The sequence below is a fragment of the Phodopus roborovskii genome, unplaced genomic scaffold (genome assembly GCF_943737965.1).
Source record: "Phodopus roborovskii unplaced genomic scaffold, PHOROB, whole genome shotgun sequence".
Taxonomy (NCBI): domain Eukaryota; kingdom Metazoa; phylum Chordata; class Mammalia; order Rodentia; family Cricetidae; genus Phodopus; species Phodopus roborovskii.
This window is the reverse complement of record NW_026125052.1, coordinates 20,252,779-20,273,006: the sequence shown is the minus strand read 5'-3', so window position 1 is coordinate 20,273,006 and position 20,228 is coordinate 20,252,779. Positions and strand designations below refer to the sequence as shown.

Genomic DNA, 20,228 nt, shown 5'->3' with positions numbered 1-20,228 from the left:
AAGCCTAGTTCCAAATGAGAATTATGAGAAAGCATTCACCGGGAACGTGGTGCACAGTGGTCAGCGTCTTCCAGGGTGGTGGGTGGGCATGCACAAGGAGAAAGGCAGGCATTCCCAGGTGCCTGGGACCTTTTTCCAGCCATGTTTGATGCTAATATGCAACCGGTAAATGGAGGCACACAGGCACAGAACATGTTATGATTCCAACAGTAATGAGTTCTGGGTGGGGCATAACATTGTGTGCCTTGAGAGCCTTCTTAGCAGCAGGATCGCCTGTGAATAGGGTAAAAGGAAAGGCAGTGCTCCGCTTTCCAGCAGCACTTGGTGATCTCCCAGAGGACACAAGTTCAGTTCCCAGCAGCCACACCAAGTCAAGTGGCTCATGGCCACCTGTAACCCCAGGGTCAGGGCATCTGACACCTCCCTTAGCCTCCATAGGTGTCACAAAGACATGTGTCTTTTTTTTTTTTTTTTTTTTAATGGTAAAGGATCCCTGGAACCCAACCCCCACCCCACCCTCACCCACCCCCACCCCCACCCCCACCCCCACTGCAGCAACTGAGGTGCTTGTGAAGCCTTGCGAAGTAGTCATACTATTTCCTTATCATGGGTAGAAAACTGAGGCTAGAGAGATGCGCCCAAGCTTTCAATGCTACAAACGGATCAAACTCGATTCCCAAGCCCCTCTCTTCTCTGTCCTCTTGGTTCAATGCTTTCAACTCCCTACCCCTGACCCCCACATACGCAATACCTTCTGTCTTCTTTGCTGATATATTTTTTATGCAGAAAGTGTTTTCCTGTTAATATATAACACACACACACACACACACACACACACACACACACATATAGATTATATATATATTAAAAAGCTTTTGCATCTTTCAGCGGCACAGGCACCAAAGATTTTACCAAGGAAGAGGAGGCCAAACCTGGGGAGACTAACAGTGAGCCCCGAGATGCACAGCCCAAGAGCATCTGGAGAGAGAAGCAGACAGAAACCACAGCTGTCAGCAAAGGCGCCCCTGGGAGCAGGTAGGGACTGTGGCTGCCACCTCGGTCCTCAGGGAGGGTTCACTGTGCTCGCACCTTGTGGATTACTGTAACTTTCAGCCATCTTTGCCTTTAGGAGACGGAGAGTTGTCTTTAAAGGGAGCCCTTGAAAGGTTCAAACAGTAAACTATTTAATCTTAATCCCATGTTCATTTCCTCCAAGAGGCGGGTGGGAAGAGGAGTGGGTTGAGTTGATCTCTTATTCCTTTCTCCTATTATACCATGAGAACGACTGCATGGTTTGGTTTTGAGTAAACTCTGGGCCGGGGGTGGGGGTGGGGTGGGGTGAGGTGGGGTGGGGAAGGTACAGACACAGCCTTCTGTTCTAGGGAGGTAGGTCTCTCCTGGCTATAGTGCCCACAAATCCATCAGGAGGGGAAGACTAACGTCCATGGGTGGCACACTGATCACCGCCCTCAGGGAGCTCTCCACTTGTGATCCAGGGCAACCACACCAGCGAGATCTTTTAATGTGTAAGAAATAACTTCAGAATGAAAGCCGGCTTCATTTCAAAGCAGTCGCTTAGTGGAGCCTTCCTCTCCGAGGTTCAGGCCTGAGCTGGCATCAAAGGCCCACACTGCAGTCAGCTGACCTTGCCATCCTCTCCCGCAGCAGCACCAGCCTTCCGTGAAAGAACCCATGGCCATCACACCATGTTATTGGCCAAATACAGCAACCTTCCTACTTAAATGAGATGCGTGGTGATGAACACTTACAGAGGTACCTAGGGATGCTTGGTATTAGGGACAGCTGGAGTACAGATGAGCCTGGAATGGTGACACATCCTCAGGGTCCCAGAGGCAGCTCCCCCCTCCTCCTAACAGGGGGGTCCTGGGTAGTCACATGGCCCCTCCAAACTGCAGCTTTCTCATCTTAAATAAGGGTGAAGAAGCCTACTTTACTGCATCGTTACAATGACGATGTGAAATAAACAGAGACCCATATAGTAGGCCCATATAGAAGGCACACAATGATTGCCAGCTCTACCTGCCCTCTCTCCAATGGCCATTGTCAATGTCGATCAACCTTAAGATATGATTTGAACCATGCGGTTCTCCATGCATGAAGCATAGAGTTTACATAAGCCTCCATCTCTACCCAGGGTATCTTTTATGTGGGGGTCCATAGGGAGTTTGTTCCAGCTTTCTATTGTAGTGGGGCTCCTTATCATACCCCGACTATAGTGTTCCCTTAGTTCCTTTTCTCATGTTCATACATAAACTAGAGTATGAGCCAGTGACTTGAACCCTCTTGGGGAGAGGTTTGGACAAGTGTGACCAAGGTAATACATGGAAGCTCTGAGAAATCAAGTTTTTAAAAAATTCCCATGGTAGTACATGCCTTTAATCCCAGCATTTAGGAGGCAGCGGCAGGCAGGTCTTGTGAGTTCAAGACCAGCCTGGTCTACAAGAGTTAATTCCAGGACAGGCTCCAAAGTTACACACGGAAACCCTGTCTTGGAAAACCGGAAAAAAAGAAAAAGGAAGGAAGAAAGGAAGGAAGGAAGGAAGGAAGGAAGGAATCCTCATGTGAACACATTATTGAAAGGGGAAACAATTTCACATGAGTCCACTAATAAACACATTTTAAATGCATCTTCAATAAATGTAAATTTACCTGTGGGGTAAAATCAGCTTGCCAGATTGGCTAAAGTTCTAGAACAATAGTTGATACTGGCAGGGCAGTAATACCAAGTCTTCCTGGCCACTGTTGTGTTAGATGCTGGTGACACAGATGGCTGGTGGCCCCACTATGACAGAGATGCTTTCCTGTCCTGCTTGCGGGGCAGTAGAGAACAAACTGTGTGCACAGGAACTGAGAAACAAGTGTCAAAAGCCTCTGGAAGGTTCATGCCTTCCAACCTGGCATCCCACTGCCATCCACGCACTCTAACAGAAAGAAGACAGACATGTCGTCCAAGGTTGGCGAGCAAGGCTATTCACCACGTGATCTGTGGTACAAAACCTCAAAACAAGAAGAAAAAAGTGTGTACATGCATGTGTGTGGTATGTGGTAACGTGCTTGTTTCACAATGTGAAGGCCTGGGTTCTATCCCTCAGAACCCATGTAAGGTTCAAGGTGTGGTATCTCTCTGTGATCTCAGTGTTGGAGATGGGGTGGGGTAGGGGTGAGAGAGGGCAGAGGTGGGCAGGTCCTGGAGCATGCTGGCCTCCTAGTCCAGCCGCATTGAGGTCCCAGCGACTGTTCTTTTGCTGTGATGAGACACCATGACCAAAAAACTTACAAAAGAAAGCATTGAGGGGCTGGAGAGATGGCTCTGTGGATAAAAGAAAGCATCTACTCAGGCTCACTTACAGTCTCAGAGGTGAGTCCATGACTGTCATGTTGGGGAACATGGCAACGGACAGGCAGGCATGGTGCTGGAGCGGTAGCCGAGAGCTTGCATCTTATCCACAAGCCTTCAGCAGAAAGACAGGCTGGGCCTGGAGTGACACACCCACAGTGACCCACCTCCTCCAGTAAGGCCACACCTCCTAATCCTTGCTAAACAGTCCACCAACTGGGGACCAAACATTCAAGTGTGTGAGCCTGTGGCGGCCATATTCACTCAAACCACCACAGACCCTGTTTTTAATAAATAAGGCTGAGAGCCAATTGAGGAAGACAACCAACGTCAACCTTTGGCCTCCACACACACATGCACACTCACACACACACACGTGCAGGCACGCACACACAAATATATAGATAGATATAGATATGCACATACTACCATACACACACACACATATATATACTATATATATACACACATACATATATGTCCATACGCACACACACACATCCTGCATATACATATACACAGCAGGAAAAGAAAAGTTGAAGATATTTATGGCACATTCAGACAGTGTAACCTTACTCTGTAATTTTGATAGTATTGGTGAAAAGTGACAACAAAAAAAATATTTAAGGAAAGTAGAATATGCACTTGATGTACAGCAATGAGACACCTTTGCCTTTTTTTTTTTTTTTTTTTTTTTTTTTTACAATGCCTCCAGATAAGGGTTATAAGTTCATGTTTTCAGGAAGCTGGTGGGTGTGGGTAGAGAAATACAAAATGAGTGTGGAGGCCTGTGGTAAACCACAGCACACGTTCCCACCTCAAGTACTTCACTCAACTTCCAAACTCTGAGCCATAGCGCTACTGCAGAGCAGAGATGACCTGGGGGTTTTGAGTTTGCAACCCACCCCTGAAGTCCAGCGCCTGAGTGATGACCAGCCAGGCTTTTGGTTACGGGAGCCTTGGACCATTTCATCTTGTATAGTCCCTGAGTTTTCTCCAGTGGTTATGACCAACCACATTTATAACCAAAAGCAGGGGTGGGGGCGGCGAGGAAAAAGATACATTGTTAGAATTCAGGGCAACACTGGCAATGCTCACAAGGGAGTTTAAGACCAAAGGCATAGTCCTAGGCCAGACAAACGCTTCCTCCAGTCTCACTTCAATGAGCCTAGACCTCCTAGAGGCAGCAGGCTCTCAGTCCACAGCTGCGCCAAGGCAGGGCCTCGAGAAGCATCCAGCAGCTAGAAGGCTGAGGCCCCAGCTATGAATAGCACAACCCTGTCATACCAATTGAGTATTCCCAGCCCACAGCTAATGAATATATATACACACAGACACATGCACACACATGCAAAAAAAAAAAAAAAAAAAAAAAAGCATGGATATATAATGGCACAGTCTGACACCTTTAGGGAAAATACACACACACACACACACACACACACACACACACACACACACACACACACACACCCATGCTTACATACAATTCTGGTTGAATATGAAAGCTGAAGGAGATAGTGGTGACAGGGAGGATTGTCTGAGGAAGCCTCAGGACCTTCAACACAGCACATAGCTGAGACTTCTGCCCCAGGGACCTGTGTCACATCATGACAGCCCAGTGGCTTCCGTGAAGTGATCTCAGGGTTCCTGTGAGTTTCCAGCTGCCTAGCTGATTTTCTCATCTCCCCCATCCCAAGGCTGAGCTCAGTCGGCTCTTTGCTCCAGGGCTGCTTCTCACCATCTTACAGATGGGCATGTTCCGAGAGAGGAGGTGGCTCAGCGACGGCACTGTCTGCTAATTTTGGAGGTCCTTCTCAAATTCAAAGTACAAAGTGATCAATCAGATCCTACACTTTGACTTTGTGCCACTTTTCTTCCTAAAGGAACAGGGTGTGGGAGTGTCAGTTGGAAAGTGTTTGACTTGAAATTATGTGACCTGAGTTCAATTCCAGGAACATGTTTTGTGTGTGTGTGGGGGGGAACATACTTTTAATCCCAGGGCTGGGGAAGTAGAGACAGACAGAACCCTGTAACCCACTGACCACCTAACCTACCTGGTGAACTCCAGGCCAAGAGAGAGACTCTGCCTCAAAAAAGAAAAAAAAAATATATGGACAGCACCAAAAGTTGTCCTCTGACCTCCATTTGAGTGCCTGGGCACAGGCACGTGTGCGGGCACACACACATGCCAGAATTCAATTGGCTGTATCATAGATGGCATTAGTTCCCCAAACACAGATCAGCCCAGTGCCCAGCAGATTGGGCCTCCAAGCTCTTCTTCTGTTCAGATACAGCCAAAAGCTCCAAGTGTCCTTGAATTGTTGACACATCTCTTGCTGGGGTTTATAAACTCCACGAGGGCCCAGTAGGACAGTTTAACTGATTTCTGGAAGGGCTGATGAGTAAAGATTCCCACTGTGTCGCTGAGTGTCCCATGCAGCTAACAATAAAAGAAGCTTACCAGTATCAGGACATTAGAGAGGGGAGCTGCCGCTCCCCTGCAAGGCACCTCAATTAAAGGCAGTATTGACTTGGCCTTAGCTGCTCAGGCAGATTTGCATTTCCCCCAGCAGAGCTGTTATCAAGAACCTTTGGGACCCCCGAGGCACCCTGTCCACTCCACAGGCGAACTAAGCGATAAGGACAGTAGAGCATCATCACATCTGCAGAAGGGCAGAGGGACACGGGGGTGGGGGGGTGGGTGGGGGGTGAGGGGGGATGCGTGTCTGTGGTGACTAAGAGGTGGAATCAAAAAGGCACTTCTAATTTTTTTACCCACATGGGGTGAAAAACTCTTAACCACATGTGCATCCCAAAAGATCCCATTGGTCCTCGTTTCTTGTGAGCAAATTGCAAAGCCCAGGGAAAGTTTTTAGGGCATTGCCCAGGGCAGTGGCAAAGAACATTAGCCCTGGCAGGCCTTGGCTCACATGCTCACTACATCACTTACTAGGAATATGACCTTGGGCAGGTCATGTGACCTTCCCCAAACCTTGGTACCCTCTGTTGGAACACTGTATGTATGCAATATCTATCCCATAGGGCTGCAAGGCTTCTCTGAGTGGATTCACTGGTATGGTTTGACTAGTCAGCAGAGGTGGTGAGAAGTCTTATTATTTGTACAAAGTGAGATTTGTTCTCTAATGGGTGTATGGATATGTGTTGGCCTGTATGCAGGGGCATGTGGAGGAGGGTGTGTGTGTGTGTGTGTGTGTGTGTCTGTGTGTGTGTGTGCCTGTGTGTGTGTCTGTGTGTCTGTATGTGTGTGTCTTTGTGTGTGTCTCTGTCTGTGTGTGTGTGTGTCTGTGTGTATATGTGTGTGTGTCTGTGTGTGCATGTGCGTGTGTGTGTGTGTCTGTGTGTCTGTATGTGTGTGTCTGTGTGTGTGTCTCTGTCTGTGTGTGTGTGTGTGTGTCTGTGTGTATATGTGTGTGCGTGTGTGTGTGTGTGTGTCTGTGTGTGTGTGTCTGTGTGTCTGTGTGTGTGTCTGTGTGTCTGTATGTGTGTGTCTTTGTGTGTGTCTCTGTCTGTGTGTGTGTGTGTCTGTGTGTATATGTGTGTGTGTGTGTGTGTCTGTGTGTGTGTCTGTGTGTGTGTTTTGAGGAGAGAGGACAGCATTGGGTTCCATTGTCATCAGGAAGATAACCCAATTCCCAATTCCCTTGAGACACAGGTCTCTCAATGACCTGGAGCTTACCAGTTAGGCTGGTCTTGCTGGCCAGTGAGCCCCAGGGATCCTCCTGTCTGTATGCCCCCACCCCCACCTCGTGCTGGAATTCCAAGTGTATGCCACCACCCCAAGCAATTTTACTTGAGTTCTTTTGAACCCAGGTTTCATGCTTGTGAGGCAAGTACGCCACAGACTGAGCCACCTCCTCCCACCAAGTTAAGTGTGAATAAGTCATCCAACCTGTAGAAACCAACTCACTGGACACTTTACAGTGTCTTCTTTCTCCATCTCCTCACACCTGGGAATCCAGAGGCAGGGATTCTGTGGCAGTCAGATGTTATAGAGGCCAATGGCAAAGAAGAGATAATGATTTCTTGGGAGACTGATAACTTTTATTTACACTGAACAGTGAACTTGTGCCAGACACCAGCTTCAAGAACCTTGTCCTACCAAAGTGAAACTGTATTTTCCTTGAGTTTCTCCAAAGCTGTGTGTGAAATGGAGATGTCATAAATATTTGTGGGATCAGTTTGGATGAGAAAGGACCAGTGGGGTTTCTGTAAGTCACTCCCACATTGCTGGTTTTCCCTTTTGCTAAATGCAGAGAAGGTTAGCTGCCCTGGCTGAGCTGGCCTGGAGCTGGACTAATCTTTCTGAAGATCCTGCAGAAAGAATCTGTGGCTTCATGGTTACCCCTTCTTCTGAACCACATTCTGAGTGCCACAGACCTGAACTCACAAGCGTACTGCATGTGCGAGCCTCCAAAAGAAGAACCCAGAAGCAGTAAAGAGAAACTCACCATGAGGTTTTCCTCCCAGGCTTCTGGTACCTTCTGCCCTTGGGCTGCTCTCGCTGGGGCTTTATCTGGTATTGCTGCCTTTGGTAGACTATTACGCTTGGCAGAGAGGGACTTTCTCCCATGGGTACCTTTAATAGAATTTGTCTCTTCTCAACACAGATTCAATTGTCCAACAAGAAAGCCTGACGTGTGCAAACGAGACTAAGCTGAAGAGGCCAGTTCGGGAAAGGAGAAACTTAGCCTCATCCTCAGAGCTCCTGAGAACAACTGGGAAGCCCCTGGAGAGACAGAAGAAAGGAGACCCAAGTGTTCGTCCCCAGAACGAGCCCCACGCTCCCCTCTCACAGACCTCCCAGCCAGTGAACAGTTCTCAAGTGCTAAGTGAGACCCTGGGACCTCCACTCCTACCCACCACTGTGGTAGGACCAAGAAGGGCACCATTTAGGTTCCACGATGAAGATTTCTACTCTGCATTATCATTAAACAGTGAACAAGAAAACTACGACACGGAAGAGGAAACCCACATGGAAGAACAGCTTCTGCTGGTTGGGATGCGTTCTCCTCCCAGCCATAAGAGAAGCCGATTTCTTGGGACATCAGCCACTCAGAATAGAAATGTTGAGGAAGATACTGAAAATCTCAGGAGAAATTTTGTAAGATGGAGTGAGGCCAGCCCTGGATCTCCAGGAAAAAGCAGTACCACAGAGCCAGCGTCAAAGCAGCCTTCTGCTGAGCAAAGGATGCTTCAGGATAGCAGGCTACATGGGGAGTTGGCTAAAGAGAGCCCCAGTGGAGACCAAGAAGATGAGAAGACTACTCTTTCAGGGGACGCCACATCTAATAATGTCATCCAAGACAGTGAGTCAGATGGAGCCAGCAATTGTCCTATGGAAGACAGGCCCGAGGCTCACCATCAGGAGAGAGACTGGCAAAACTACTTTCGTGGTTCTAGGAATTCGTTCGACTGCTTACTATCTGGGAGACCCACAGCTCCAAGGTCGTCCATGAATATGTCTTACAACACTCATGGGCCACTGCTACATTCTGCTCTGATAGATGACATCCCGGCCAGCTTGTCCATGTCATCTATACTAGTCCCCAGTTCAGACATGGAGGAAAACCTGAGGTTCAATGTACGGCGGCCACTCTCACCGATCAGAAATAGGAATCCCCTGGCTACTGCCGAGATCCACACTGATGACATCCGGGAAGAAGAGGCTTCAACAAGCCAAGCTCAGGAGGTCCCACTATTGGCAGCAGATCTTCCAGATCCTCAAAGCAGTGAGACTTTGGGGAACTCTCCCAGCTCTTCTACAAGAGGACATTTACAAGGCCATTTCTACATGCCTGGGTCCCTGCCAGAAAACATACCTTTTACTTTCTTTGCAGTGTCTGATTTTCCAAATCAGAGTGACCACGAGGACACTGTTAGCATCTCTGGCGTCACAGATGGAAAGGGGACCACAGAAATAAAGGCAGACCCCGAGAAACTCAGGAAATTGCAAGAAAGGTAAGGACTCATTATAACCACACACTTCCACCCTCCAACCCTGAGCTGAGAGAACCGGTGCTTTCATTAGAGCAATAGGGGACCGTTAAATCACAGACATGCTCTTCCTTGACATGCTCATGAGATCGCTCACTTTGAGAAAATTGTCCCATTTGAATACCCTTAAAAGATGTGTATGTACAGAGAGGAATTTGGCAATCCCACTCAGTTTTATCCTTATATCCTCCAAACTATCTTTTTCCTTGCATTCTATAAGAAGGGCACCCAGGTGATGGTGGGGCACACCTTTAATTCGTGTACTCAGGAGGCAGAGGCAGGCGGATCTCTGTGAGGTCGAGACCAGCCTGGTCTACAGAGTAAATTCTGACAGCCAAGGCTGTTACACAGAGAAACCCTGTCTCAAAAAAGAAAAAAAGAAAAAAAGAGAGAGGGAGGGAGGGAGGAAGAAAGAAAGAGGAAGGAAGGAATGAAGAAAGGAAGGATGAAAGAAAGGAAGAAAGAAAGAAACGAAACAAAGAAGAAAGTAAAAGAAAGGAAAGAAAGGAAATGGCAAGGTCTGGCCACATGGCAGCGTAGGTGAAGGTGACAGCCTCAGAAGCTGAGTTCGTCCCCAAGGCCCTCATAGTTGAAGGAGAGAACTGACTCTCCTAAATTGCCCTCCATCCTCAACATTTACATTGTCACACACACACACACACACACACACACACACGCACGCACGCACGCACGCACGCACACACGCGCGCCCAGGCACAGAGTAAAATTTTTTAAAAGAAAAATAAGGAAAAAATAGAAAGGCAAATTTCCAGGGACATAAGGACACCTGGTAACACAGGACTCTCTCTGCTCCTCTCCCTGGCAATTAGCTAGGATCTTTTTTTCTGAAAAGGTTGCTAACTCCCCAGAGAAGGAACCATTCAGCTCTTGAAGTTCACAGCTCTCCCTCCTGAGACTACTGCAAATCCAACCAACAGTTCTAGAATTTAAACCTTCCTAACCAAAGACAGTTCCCAAACAGTTACCATAGTTACCCCAGTTCTCTGAAGGGTGGGGCTGGAGTAACCACTGCCTCCATTTTAAGTCTCTCTCTCTCTCTCATGCATGAGAGAAAAACAAGATCCTTTTTGAGTTGCCCTTTACTTTGATCTTTCCTTTCTCTTGAGGTGAGTTTGGGCTTTTTCACAGCTGTGAGACTGGATACTCTTTAAACCCTTCATTAAACACTGTCAGAATTCTGCCATCTCTTTTATGATAGGTATTTACTGGGCCCAAATCTTGGCTTAAGGATCTGGAAATTGATTCCTAGAACATGAGCTTTCTTTGTACATATTGGTATGGCTCCCCCCCCCCCATTAATTACCCTATTGGTGTCTATTTGGAAGCAAGAAAATTTCACCACAATAAATTAAAAATGGGAAAAGGAGGGGGAAATAAAACTGATTGCATATACTCCTCTACAGAAAAAAGAGCTTGCTTTTCTTTGTTTCATGCCTATGTGTGCACATGTGTGTGCATATTGTATGTGTATGTGCACATGTATGCCTGCCTATGTGTGACCATGTGAAGGTCTGCACTTGATATCAGGTGTCTGATGGGAGATGTCATTCTGTAAATATGTTTCTCTTATTGGTTAATGAATAAAGCACTGTTGGCCAATAGGGAGGCAAGATAGGTGGAACTAGGAGACAAGGAGGGTTCTGGGAGATGTAGGGGAGGAGATTCAAGATGTAGAGACTTGAGAAGAAGGTCCAGACCCTCTCTCAGGAAAGATAAGACCACGTAGAAATGGGTTAGTATTTAAGACAGAGCTAGCCAATAAGAAATGCTATTAACAGGCCAATAGCTTTCCATCTAAAACACTGTCTCTGTGTGTTATTTGGGGCTGACACAGCACTGGGACCAGCCTGGTGGGAAAACTGATCACAACAGGTGTCTTCTTCAGTTGCTCTCCGCTTTATTTGTTGAGGCAGGTTCCCTCACTAAATCAGAGCCCTCCAGTTCCTGCTAGTCTAACTACCACAACTTTCCCCCAAGGTCCCCATCTCTGCTCTCAAGTGCTGGGATTACAGGGGGCTCCATACCTACCCCACTAAGTAAGAGCTTTCTAGTTGTTAGTGTCTTCTCTTTTCATAGTTAAACAAGCTACGTGAAGATGATCCATGGTTAAGGCTAAGAGACCTCATACCCATCCATCTTTATCAACCCCAAAATGTAGCTTCAGACATGCTTGTCAGATATCTGGACTGCAACCATCCCAATATAATGTCTTTGGATTCAAAATAGTTTCCTTTAAAATGCAAGTGCTTCTAGACATGGGCCTCTGAATTTAACAGCTATCATTCATGGAGTATTTGTTTTATCAAGTACTCTCTCTTTCTGCATATAACAGATCTTAATATTTATCTTTTCAAAAAGGTCCATTTTAGGAAATGTTTGTAAGTGAAGATTTGTTTGTTTATTTTGAGATAGCATCTGATATGCTGCCCTGACTGGCCTGGAACTCACTGGGTAGATCAGGCTGACCTCAACCTCATAAGATATCTGCTTGCCTGTGCCTCCCATTTATGGGGTTCTTTCCCCCCCTCCCACGCACACTAAGTTGTCCTTCTGGTGTAGACTGGTAGATTGTCCCTGCCGGTCTCCACAGCCGCCTGTGTTATGTATCCTGTGCTCCACAGATGCTGAGCACACCCATCCGTGTGACGGGTCTCTTCTGCTCTGTTAGTCTTGTCTGTCTTTCCCTGACCTGCTGTCGTAACATCCGAATGTCTGCAGCATTCGGAGGCTGTGATGAAGGACAGTGTACAGCCTTTCCCCCGGGTTCTTTAGAGAGTCCTTGACTACACACATGAGGTTCTGCTTGCTGGGGCTCTCTCATTGGAATACACTGAACCTATGTTCTATTTCAGCGATGCTGACATGTTGAAACTCTGGTTCTTGGTTTGCATGGTATATCTCTCCCTGTGTCTTTATGCATGTCTATCGTTTTCTGTACAAAAGCACTTCGATTCATCTCTAGCTCTTTCGTTTGCTGTTGTTTGCTATTGAAATGATATTTTCAATTCTAACTCCTTGTGCCTCGTGTATAGGAATGCAATTGACTATAATTTTTATTTTTCTCTGTGTTTTGTTAAACTCTCTTATTGTGTACAGTACTTGGTCTGTAGATTGTTTTGGTTTTCTATGTAGAAAATAATTTTGACTGGGAACAACATTTTCACTGCTTCTTTCAAACCTATGTGTTTAATGCTATTTTAAATCTTACAGTATTGTATCAATTTTTAAAGGATGGCTGGTTTTATATTAGATGTTTATTGCCTTTTGATGAATCTCTTTTCAGAGCATAACCCTACTTGCTTCACCTATAATAGCGTCTAGAAACACACATCTGTTGATCAAAGGGAACACACATGCCTCAGATCCATAATGTGCATTATAAAATCAGTTTTTAAGAAAGCTCTAGGTGCTAGGGAGACGGCTTAGCTGATACAGTGCTTGCTGTTGTCTTGTGAGGGCCCGAGGTTGGATGCCTAGCTCCACATAAAAATTCAAGCTGAGGCAGGAAAGTGAGACAGCATAGCATGACAGCACATGTATCTAATCCGGGCACTCAGGAGGTGGACACAGGCCAGTCTATGTGATTTTAAGGCCCAACTTGTTTATGAAGCAAGGTCCAAGCCAACCAAGCTACCCAGTGAAACCCTGTCTCGGGGGTGGGGGTGGGGTAAGGAGGGTTATTGGAGAGCAATAGAGGAAGACACCCAACATCAACCTCTGGCTTCCACATGCACACACATTTTCACACATGGATGCCTACACACACACACACACACACACACACACACACACACACGCACGCACGCACACACGCACGCCCTGGGATATCTATCGTTTCTTACATTTGCTGTCACACAAAGACCACTCAAATGTTCATAATTATCTTCTTCTAATATGTTTATAATCTTATTTTATACGGCATAGTGCAACAGTTCTCAATTTGTAGGTCACAACCCCTTTGGGGTAGTATTTCAGATGTTTATATTAAGATTCATAACAGTAGCAAATTACAGTTAAGAAGTAGCAATAAGATAATTTTAGGGAGGTTGAGAGGTGGGCATGGAGACTGACTTGGGGTTTTTTGGTTTTTGTTTTTAGTTCTAGTTTGCATTTGCAAACATTACTTTAGAATCCAGGAGCCCTAACTATGACTTCTGTGAGTTTACCAGCTTACACAGCCAGCTCCCTCAGGATGACTAAGGAAGAGGGAGGGGCTCTCTGGGCCTAATCCCTCACCCCCACCCCCACCATTTTGTACTGATGGGAACTGAAGCCATGACCTCCCAGATGCTAGACAGACACTTGACCACTGAGTTCCACACCCCATCCCTCTCCTCATTTCTTGGTTGGTCCCTCCCACACCACAGAGATCACACTTAAGTATAAGAGTGTGTGCATCCATGACCAACAGCTCCATCTGGAGAGATCCCCACTGGGTTAGAACCCCTGCAGACAGGCATGGGGGGATTGTTCCTTCCCTGTTTCCTCCATGACTACCTTGGGAACCGTTATTTATAGAAACAACAAATGTGGGGACTCCTGGTCACGAGGCTTGTTTTCTGTTTAGTCTCCTGGAGGAGGACTCGGAGGAGGAGGGAGACTTGTGTCGCATCTGTCAGATAGCCGGGGGTTCCCCAACCAACCCCCTTCTGGAGCCATGTGGCTGTGTGGGGAGCCTGCAGTTCGTTCACCAAGAGTGCCTGAAAAAGTGGCTGAAAGTGAAAATAACATCAGGTAGGTGGAGAAGGAAGAGAGGCAAGCGTGCTAGGCATATAATTAATCTGAGATGCCAGTGTGGGCCTGGGAGTCTTGTCAACTGCTCTCTGTCAGGGAAATCCAGCCAAGCCCAGGATTCTTGTTTCTAAATGCTGTGATGGGAGGGTAAATGGATGGTGTGGGGTGTGTGTGTGTGTGTGTGTGTGTGTGTGTGTGTGTGTGTGTGTGTGTTACATCTGAGAGAATCTTGGAAACAAATTCTCCCACTTGAGGCCTGGACAAGATGATAAACTCATCTCCTGGGAGGAAATAAGAGGACATGGGTGGCCAATAAAACCCACAGTAAACATACAGTAGCCTTGTTCAGTTAGTAGCACCAAAAGATCCATCACAAGAGAACCCTCCCCCAAACACACACGGAAGTCTACTTCACTGGGGGTGGTGCTGGGGGATGACTTGGTGGTTAAGAGAACTTGTTACTCTTTCAGAGAACCCAAGTTCAGTTCCTAACACCCACACGAGACAGCTTATACCCACCTGTAACTCCAGCTCTGGGGAATCTGACGCCCCCTTCTGGCCTTTGTAGTTACTCACACGTGTGTGCGTACACATTCTCATAAATGAAAATCTGTTTTAGAAAGAGCTGAAGCAAAGCTGCCTGTTTGCCAGAGGGGTCAGTAGAGTGTCACTCTGATTTTCTAGATCTACGTTAAAGAGCTTTGCATGCGGCAGTTTTGTCAAGCTGATCTCAGAGCTGGGCGTGAAGCCCCCTCTCAATTTTCCCAGGAAGTGACAACCTAAATACAGACACATGGGAGACTGGCAGGGAGTAAAGCATGCCTTGCATAATGAGGAGGAGCTAGAATAGCTAGGCTAGGGGAGGTTAACTGAAAGGGTCTCAGTGGTCAGGTAGAAAATGGCTGCTGTGTCTTTCCTACCACCCTCCCTGGAATTGGTACTCCGCCGCAGCCAGATCCTGTTTCTCTCCTCTTCCACAACCTGGTCTCTGGCCAGGTAGCAGATCTAGAACTTTACCCTGCCCCCGCGGGTTGTAGCCGTATGTCCTCACCATGTCATCAGAGTAATCATATTTAACTGACTCTCTCTCCATGGGTGGATTTTACCTCCCGAAAGAAACACAGAATCCATCCCCAAACACTTAAATCAGAATCTACAAGCAAAGAACTCAATCCAAATCTGGGATGGAGGATGTGTTTGGGAGAGTAGACTGATTGCTGACAACCCAGCCATCGCTGTGGCTACGCCTTCCCTGGAGAGATGTAAACAAGGTCTACTTCTTCCTGAGGTCCCAATGGCAAACCAAAGTATGATTCTACCAAAGTTCAACCTGGAGAGCCAATGGGTTTATTGGGCTTCCTCACAGGGCATGAATGAGGGGTTGTTGGCAGCATCGTGGTGGCCCCAAAGCAGCTGCACTGACAAGTCTTCAGCCATAGCCACATCAACGGAACCCTTCTTCAGTTCACTCCTCCAAACCTGTGTATTCTAAGACCTCTCTAGACCCTCAAGCCACACGCAGTTAGGGCGGAACCACATATGTTTGGGAGACCCTGAAACTCCAGTGACTCCCCCCACCACCTCCTCGTCAACAGACTTCAGGCCCTGTCTGTTGTGATGGACTCTTGCAAGCAGGCACAGCTAATCTGATGACCATGTGGCTGTGTTGCTTAGAGGAACACATTCTGCAACAGTCATGCAAAGGCTTTCTCTTACTAGAGATTCAAGCCAGTTAGACGCATTTAACACAAGCCAGAAAACAAAAGAAGTTAAACATGATGCTATCTTGGAGCTTGGATATGGTCAGCAGGGTTAGAATGGAAGACACATGGATGTCTAGTCACTAATAGCATTGCTGAATGTGTAAAAAAAAAAAAAAAAAAAAAAACAGAAAGAGAGGAAAAGAAAGAGAGAAGATGCAAGCAAACAAGATGCAGAAGGGAAGATGGACTGTTCTCTGTGATTTACTATTCCTTCATAGTCACAGTAGAAAGCTCAAATTGGGATGTAAGCCTGCAAAATTCTCATCATTAAATAGATGCCAGTAACTGGTATGTTTCCTAGTAAGAAACATTGACTAAATGCTGCAGCTGTACTGGGGTATTTCCACAGAACAGCCATGGTTCTGCAGCTTCTGTTTTTGCCTTGGACACAAGCAGAGCAAGTGCTGGTCACATTTTCATAAGGACAGCAGCACAGGGAGCCATCTACTCCTTTTCCCACATGAGTCAAACCCAGATACTGCTCTACCTAGAATTCACACCTGGGCCCTCACTCCCTTGCCTCAAGTGTGAGCAAAGCCTTTGGCTGAGGACAGCATCTTCTATGGGTTGGCAGAACTGTTATGTCTGCAAGAGTTAGAAGAGGCCATAGGTCCAACAGTCACTCCTCCTGCAAAGGCCTGTGTTAAAGAGGCTTCCTTTCCGGGTAGCAATTCCAATTTTAAGAAGCATTGTGTTTACATATTTATATAGAAACAAGATCTGTTATTTAAAAGTCATAGAGATTTCACCTGCCTGAAGCTCAGATAATGAATGACCACAAAGGGAAAACGATGTTCAGAACTCAGATTCAAGGTCATTTTCTCCAAAAGATAACTGACTAGGCAAATCACCGCTGAAGCTTGGAATTCATAACACACACAAGTTCAGTTTCAAAATATCTCCTGTCCAGAGTGCCAGCGCAGACTCAGAGTTGCATATAACATAAAAGTGGAGGGAGGGGGTGGAGAGATGGCTCAGTGGTTAAGAGTACTTGATTGTTTTTCCAGGGGTCCTGAGTTCAATTCCCAGCAACCATCTGTAATGGGATCTGATTTCTTCTTCTGGTGTGCATGAAGACATAGTACTCATACACATAAAATGCATGAATAAAAAAGTGTGTGTGTGTGTGTGTGTGTGTGTGTGTGTGGAGAGAGAGAGAGAGAGAGAGAGAGAGAGAGAGAGAGAGGGGAGAGAGAACTTCCAAACTATACTCTCTTACATAAGATTCTTACTCTTGATCCCAGGAGCAGATCTGGGTACCGTGAAGACCTGTGAGATGTGCAAACAAGGCCTTCTGGTTGACCTGGATGACTTCAACATGACTGAATTCTACCACAAGCACCAGCAATCCCGGGTAAGACATATCACTGCCACCTTCTCCCTGGTCTAGAGTAGGCAGAGGATCTAGAGAGAGATGGCTCTGTGGTTAAGAGCACTAGCTGTTCTTCAAGGGGATCTGGGTTTGATTCCCAGTACCTATATGGTGGTTCACAACTATCTGTAACTCCAGTTCTAGAGGACCCAATGCTCCCTTCTGGCATGTGTGGGCAACACGCACACATATGCATACATGTAGAAAACACTCATACACATAAAATAAATAAACCAATCATTAGTAAATAAAAAAGTAGGTTAGAGGTTTGAGCAGAAAGCAACTTAAGCTCCTTGGTTTAAGGATAGTAAAAAACCCAAATGTGATATGGATTTGAGTCTATTTTGTTCACTTCTTTGAGAAGGTATGTCACTAAATTGGAGCACTGGAATACTGTGAAGTCTTGGCCATCCTGATTAACATCCACCTGCTATTAGGGACAAAATGGAGAGGCTGGGGTAGCCAACTGAACCCTTGGAAACAGCAAGAAAGTCTGGAAAAGCCCCATGTCCAAAAATGCTGAAGTAATTTAATAACAACAACAGAAAATAAACTCAAGGTCTTGGGGGAAATGGTCCCCAACTTAAATATAGAGTATTCTGGGTAATGAAGACCTGCTAACAAGTATGAAGTAAATGCTTCTGTCCCTTTGTGACCCACAGGGAGCTGGGGGGATGGGTGGACAGGATAAGTGGAGACAGTTCTCCTGGGGCATTTGGATTACATTGCTGAGAAAGTGAAAACGTTAATTAACCTCAGGTGGAAGGTGATTTATGCCCAAGGCAAAGTTAATCACTTAATTCTCAGGCAAACAATCTTCTACTTAAAGCTACACTCTCCAATAAAGAAGTCATAAGCCACTTGTGACTAATGAGAAGGTGGCTAGTTCTAATCAATACATATTGTATATGATAAATACCCACTAAATCAAATACTTGATACCAAAAAAGTAAAATATCATATTTTGTATTAAATTAGAACTTCCTGTCCTGGCTAGTTTTATGTCAGCTTGACACAAGCTAGAGTCATCTGAAAGGAGGAACCCTCCTGTGTGAACGCCTCCATAAGATCCATCTGTAGGACATTTCCTTAATTAGCAATTAATAGGGGAGGGCCCAGTCCATGGTCGCTGGTGGTCCTGAGTTCTATAAGGAGGCAGGCTGAGCAAGCCATGAGAGCGAGCCAGTAAGCAGCACGGTCCATGGCCTCTGCATTGGCTTCAGTCTCCAGGTTCCTACCTGTTTGAATTCCTGTTCTGATTTTCTTCAGTGAACAGCAAAACAAATGCATAAGCCAAATAAACCCTTTTCTTCCCAACTTGCTTTTTGGTCATGGTGTTTAATCACTGCAATAGAAACCATAACTAAGACACTTCCTTCATCTATTTGTCAATACTATAACAAAATATGTGAGACTGGACAACTTTATTAAGAAAACAGGCTTAGAGCTACAAGGGCAGTGGCTGACTAAACTGAGCACACACAAACACACAAGATTACTGTGTAGATCATGTTCTTTGGGTCAAGGACCCATATCTGGTGATGATCTGCTTGCTGGCAAATTCCTGAAGCATCACATAAAAGGGACAGATAGCGTGTGTGTGTGTGTGTGTGTGTGTGTTTGGATCTCTCTCCTTGTAAGTTCACCAGGATGAAATCGTGGGTCTTCATCCTGATTTAAGCCTTTTCCTTCCCAAAGACCATCTTTAAACAATAAGGTTAGATTAGATTTCCAGCTTTTTTGTGGATTTTTAAGTTATTGGTATTTTTTAGTTATCATGGAAAGCAACTGGAGGCTGGAAAGGTTGCTCAAGGGCCAGAGCAGAGCACTGGCTGCTCTTGAAAAGAATCCAGGTCCTGTTCCCAGCACCCAGTAGCATCTCACAACCTTTTTAACTTGTAGTTCCAGGAGATCTGACCTCCTCTTCTGGCTTCTGCAGATACCTGGCATGCATATGGCACACAGACACTCATACACATTTAAAAAATTAAAAAAGAAACAATGGGTTTTATTATGACGTTTTCATACATGTATTGAGTGTTCTTTGATCACGCTCACACTGTTGTAGGAGTCTCAGAGGTCTTTGTCCTTGTGAATGTTGGTACACAGGGTTGTTCCCTAAGGGAAGGAATGCAATGTCTGGCTGGGGCAGACATGTTTTCTAGCCTGGTGACCTCTATGCTATCTGTGGGACTAGAGACATTTTCTGCATCAGGTCCTATGGGAAGCTTGTTTTTCTTAATCTATAGAACCCATCTTTATGGACTTTACAAGGAGTCCGATGTAGTCTCGGCTGACCTGGATTTAGCTTACTTTGTTCCTCAAGGAGATGTCTATGTACTCAGAGTCACACTGGATGGAGTTAATCATCAACAGAAAATGTTTCACCAATTTGTGCTGTGCTTAAATATACCTACAAAATAAACCACTGGGTGTCAGACTCTAGAAGTTTGAAACAATACCGGCTACTGAGTTGTCGGGAACTGAACTGCCTTCTTGTCCCCCTAGGCAGTCGTTCTGTGTGCCCCGACCTGTCCCTTCCCCCTCACCTCTTGCTCATCCTGTCCCCTTCCCAGATAAAGTTTCCACCTTCCCACTTCATGGTGGGTATGTTAATCAGCTTTCATCCCTATAATGAAATACCTGCAGCTTTGCTTTGGCTCCTGGCTCTGGAGGCTGCTGGCTAAGGTTGAGCAAGACCCAATACTTTAGAATGAAACAGCGCTCTACAGAAGTGTGAGAGAGCAAACTGCTCACCTTTGGAGCAGAGGAAGAAAGAAGAAGATGCTGGCACTCAGTAGTCTCCTTCAAGAGCTTGTACAGAGTGGCCTGAAGACGTCCTGAAGGCTTCGCCTCCCATCAGTGTGGCCCCGGGGACCAGGGCTCTAACACCTGTGCCACAACAAGGGTGATTCGGTCTCACAGAAGAGCCCAGAAGAGCCCATGGGGTAGCTCTGCTCTT

General features: G+C 46.2%; 1 protein-coding gene across 1 annotated transcript in view; it reads left to right on the top strand.

Moving 5' to 3' along the window:
- Marchf10 (membrane associated ring-CH-type finger 10) overlaps window positions 1–20,228 on the top strand; it is a 91,083-nt gene that overhangs the window by 56,725 nt on the left and 14,130 nt on the right. The window contains exons 7-10 of the mRNA XM_051178967.1: window positions 897–1,035; window positions 7,990–9,340; window positions 13,965–14,131; window positions 17,139–17,248. Of these exons, the coding sequence (XP_051034924.1) occupies window positions 897–1,035; window positions 7,990–9,340; window positions 13,965–14,131; window positions 17,139–17,248 (1,767 nt within the window). The remainder of the gene's footprint in view (window positions 1–896; window positions 1,036–7,989; window positions 9,341–13,964; window positions 14,132–17,138; window positions 17,249–20,228) is intronic.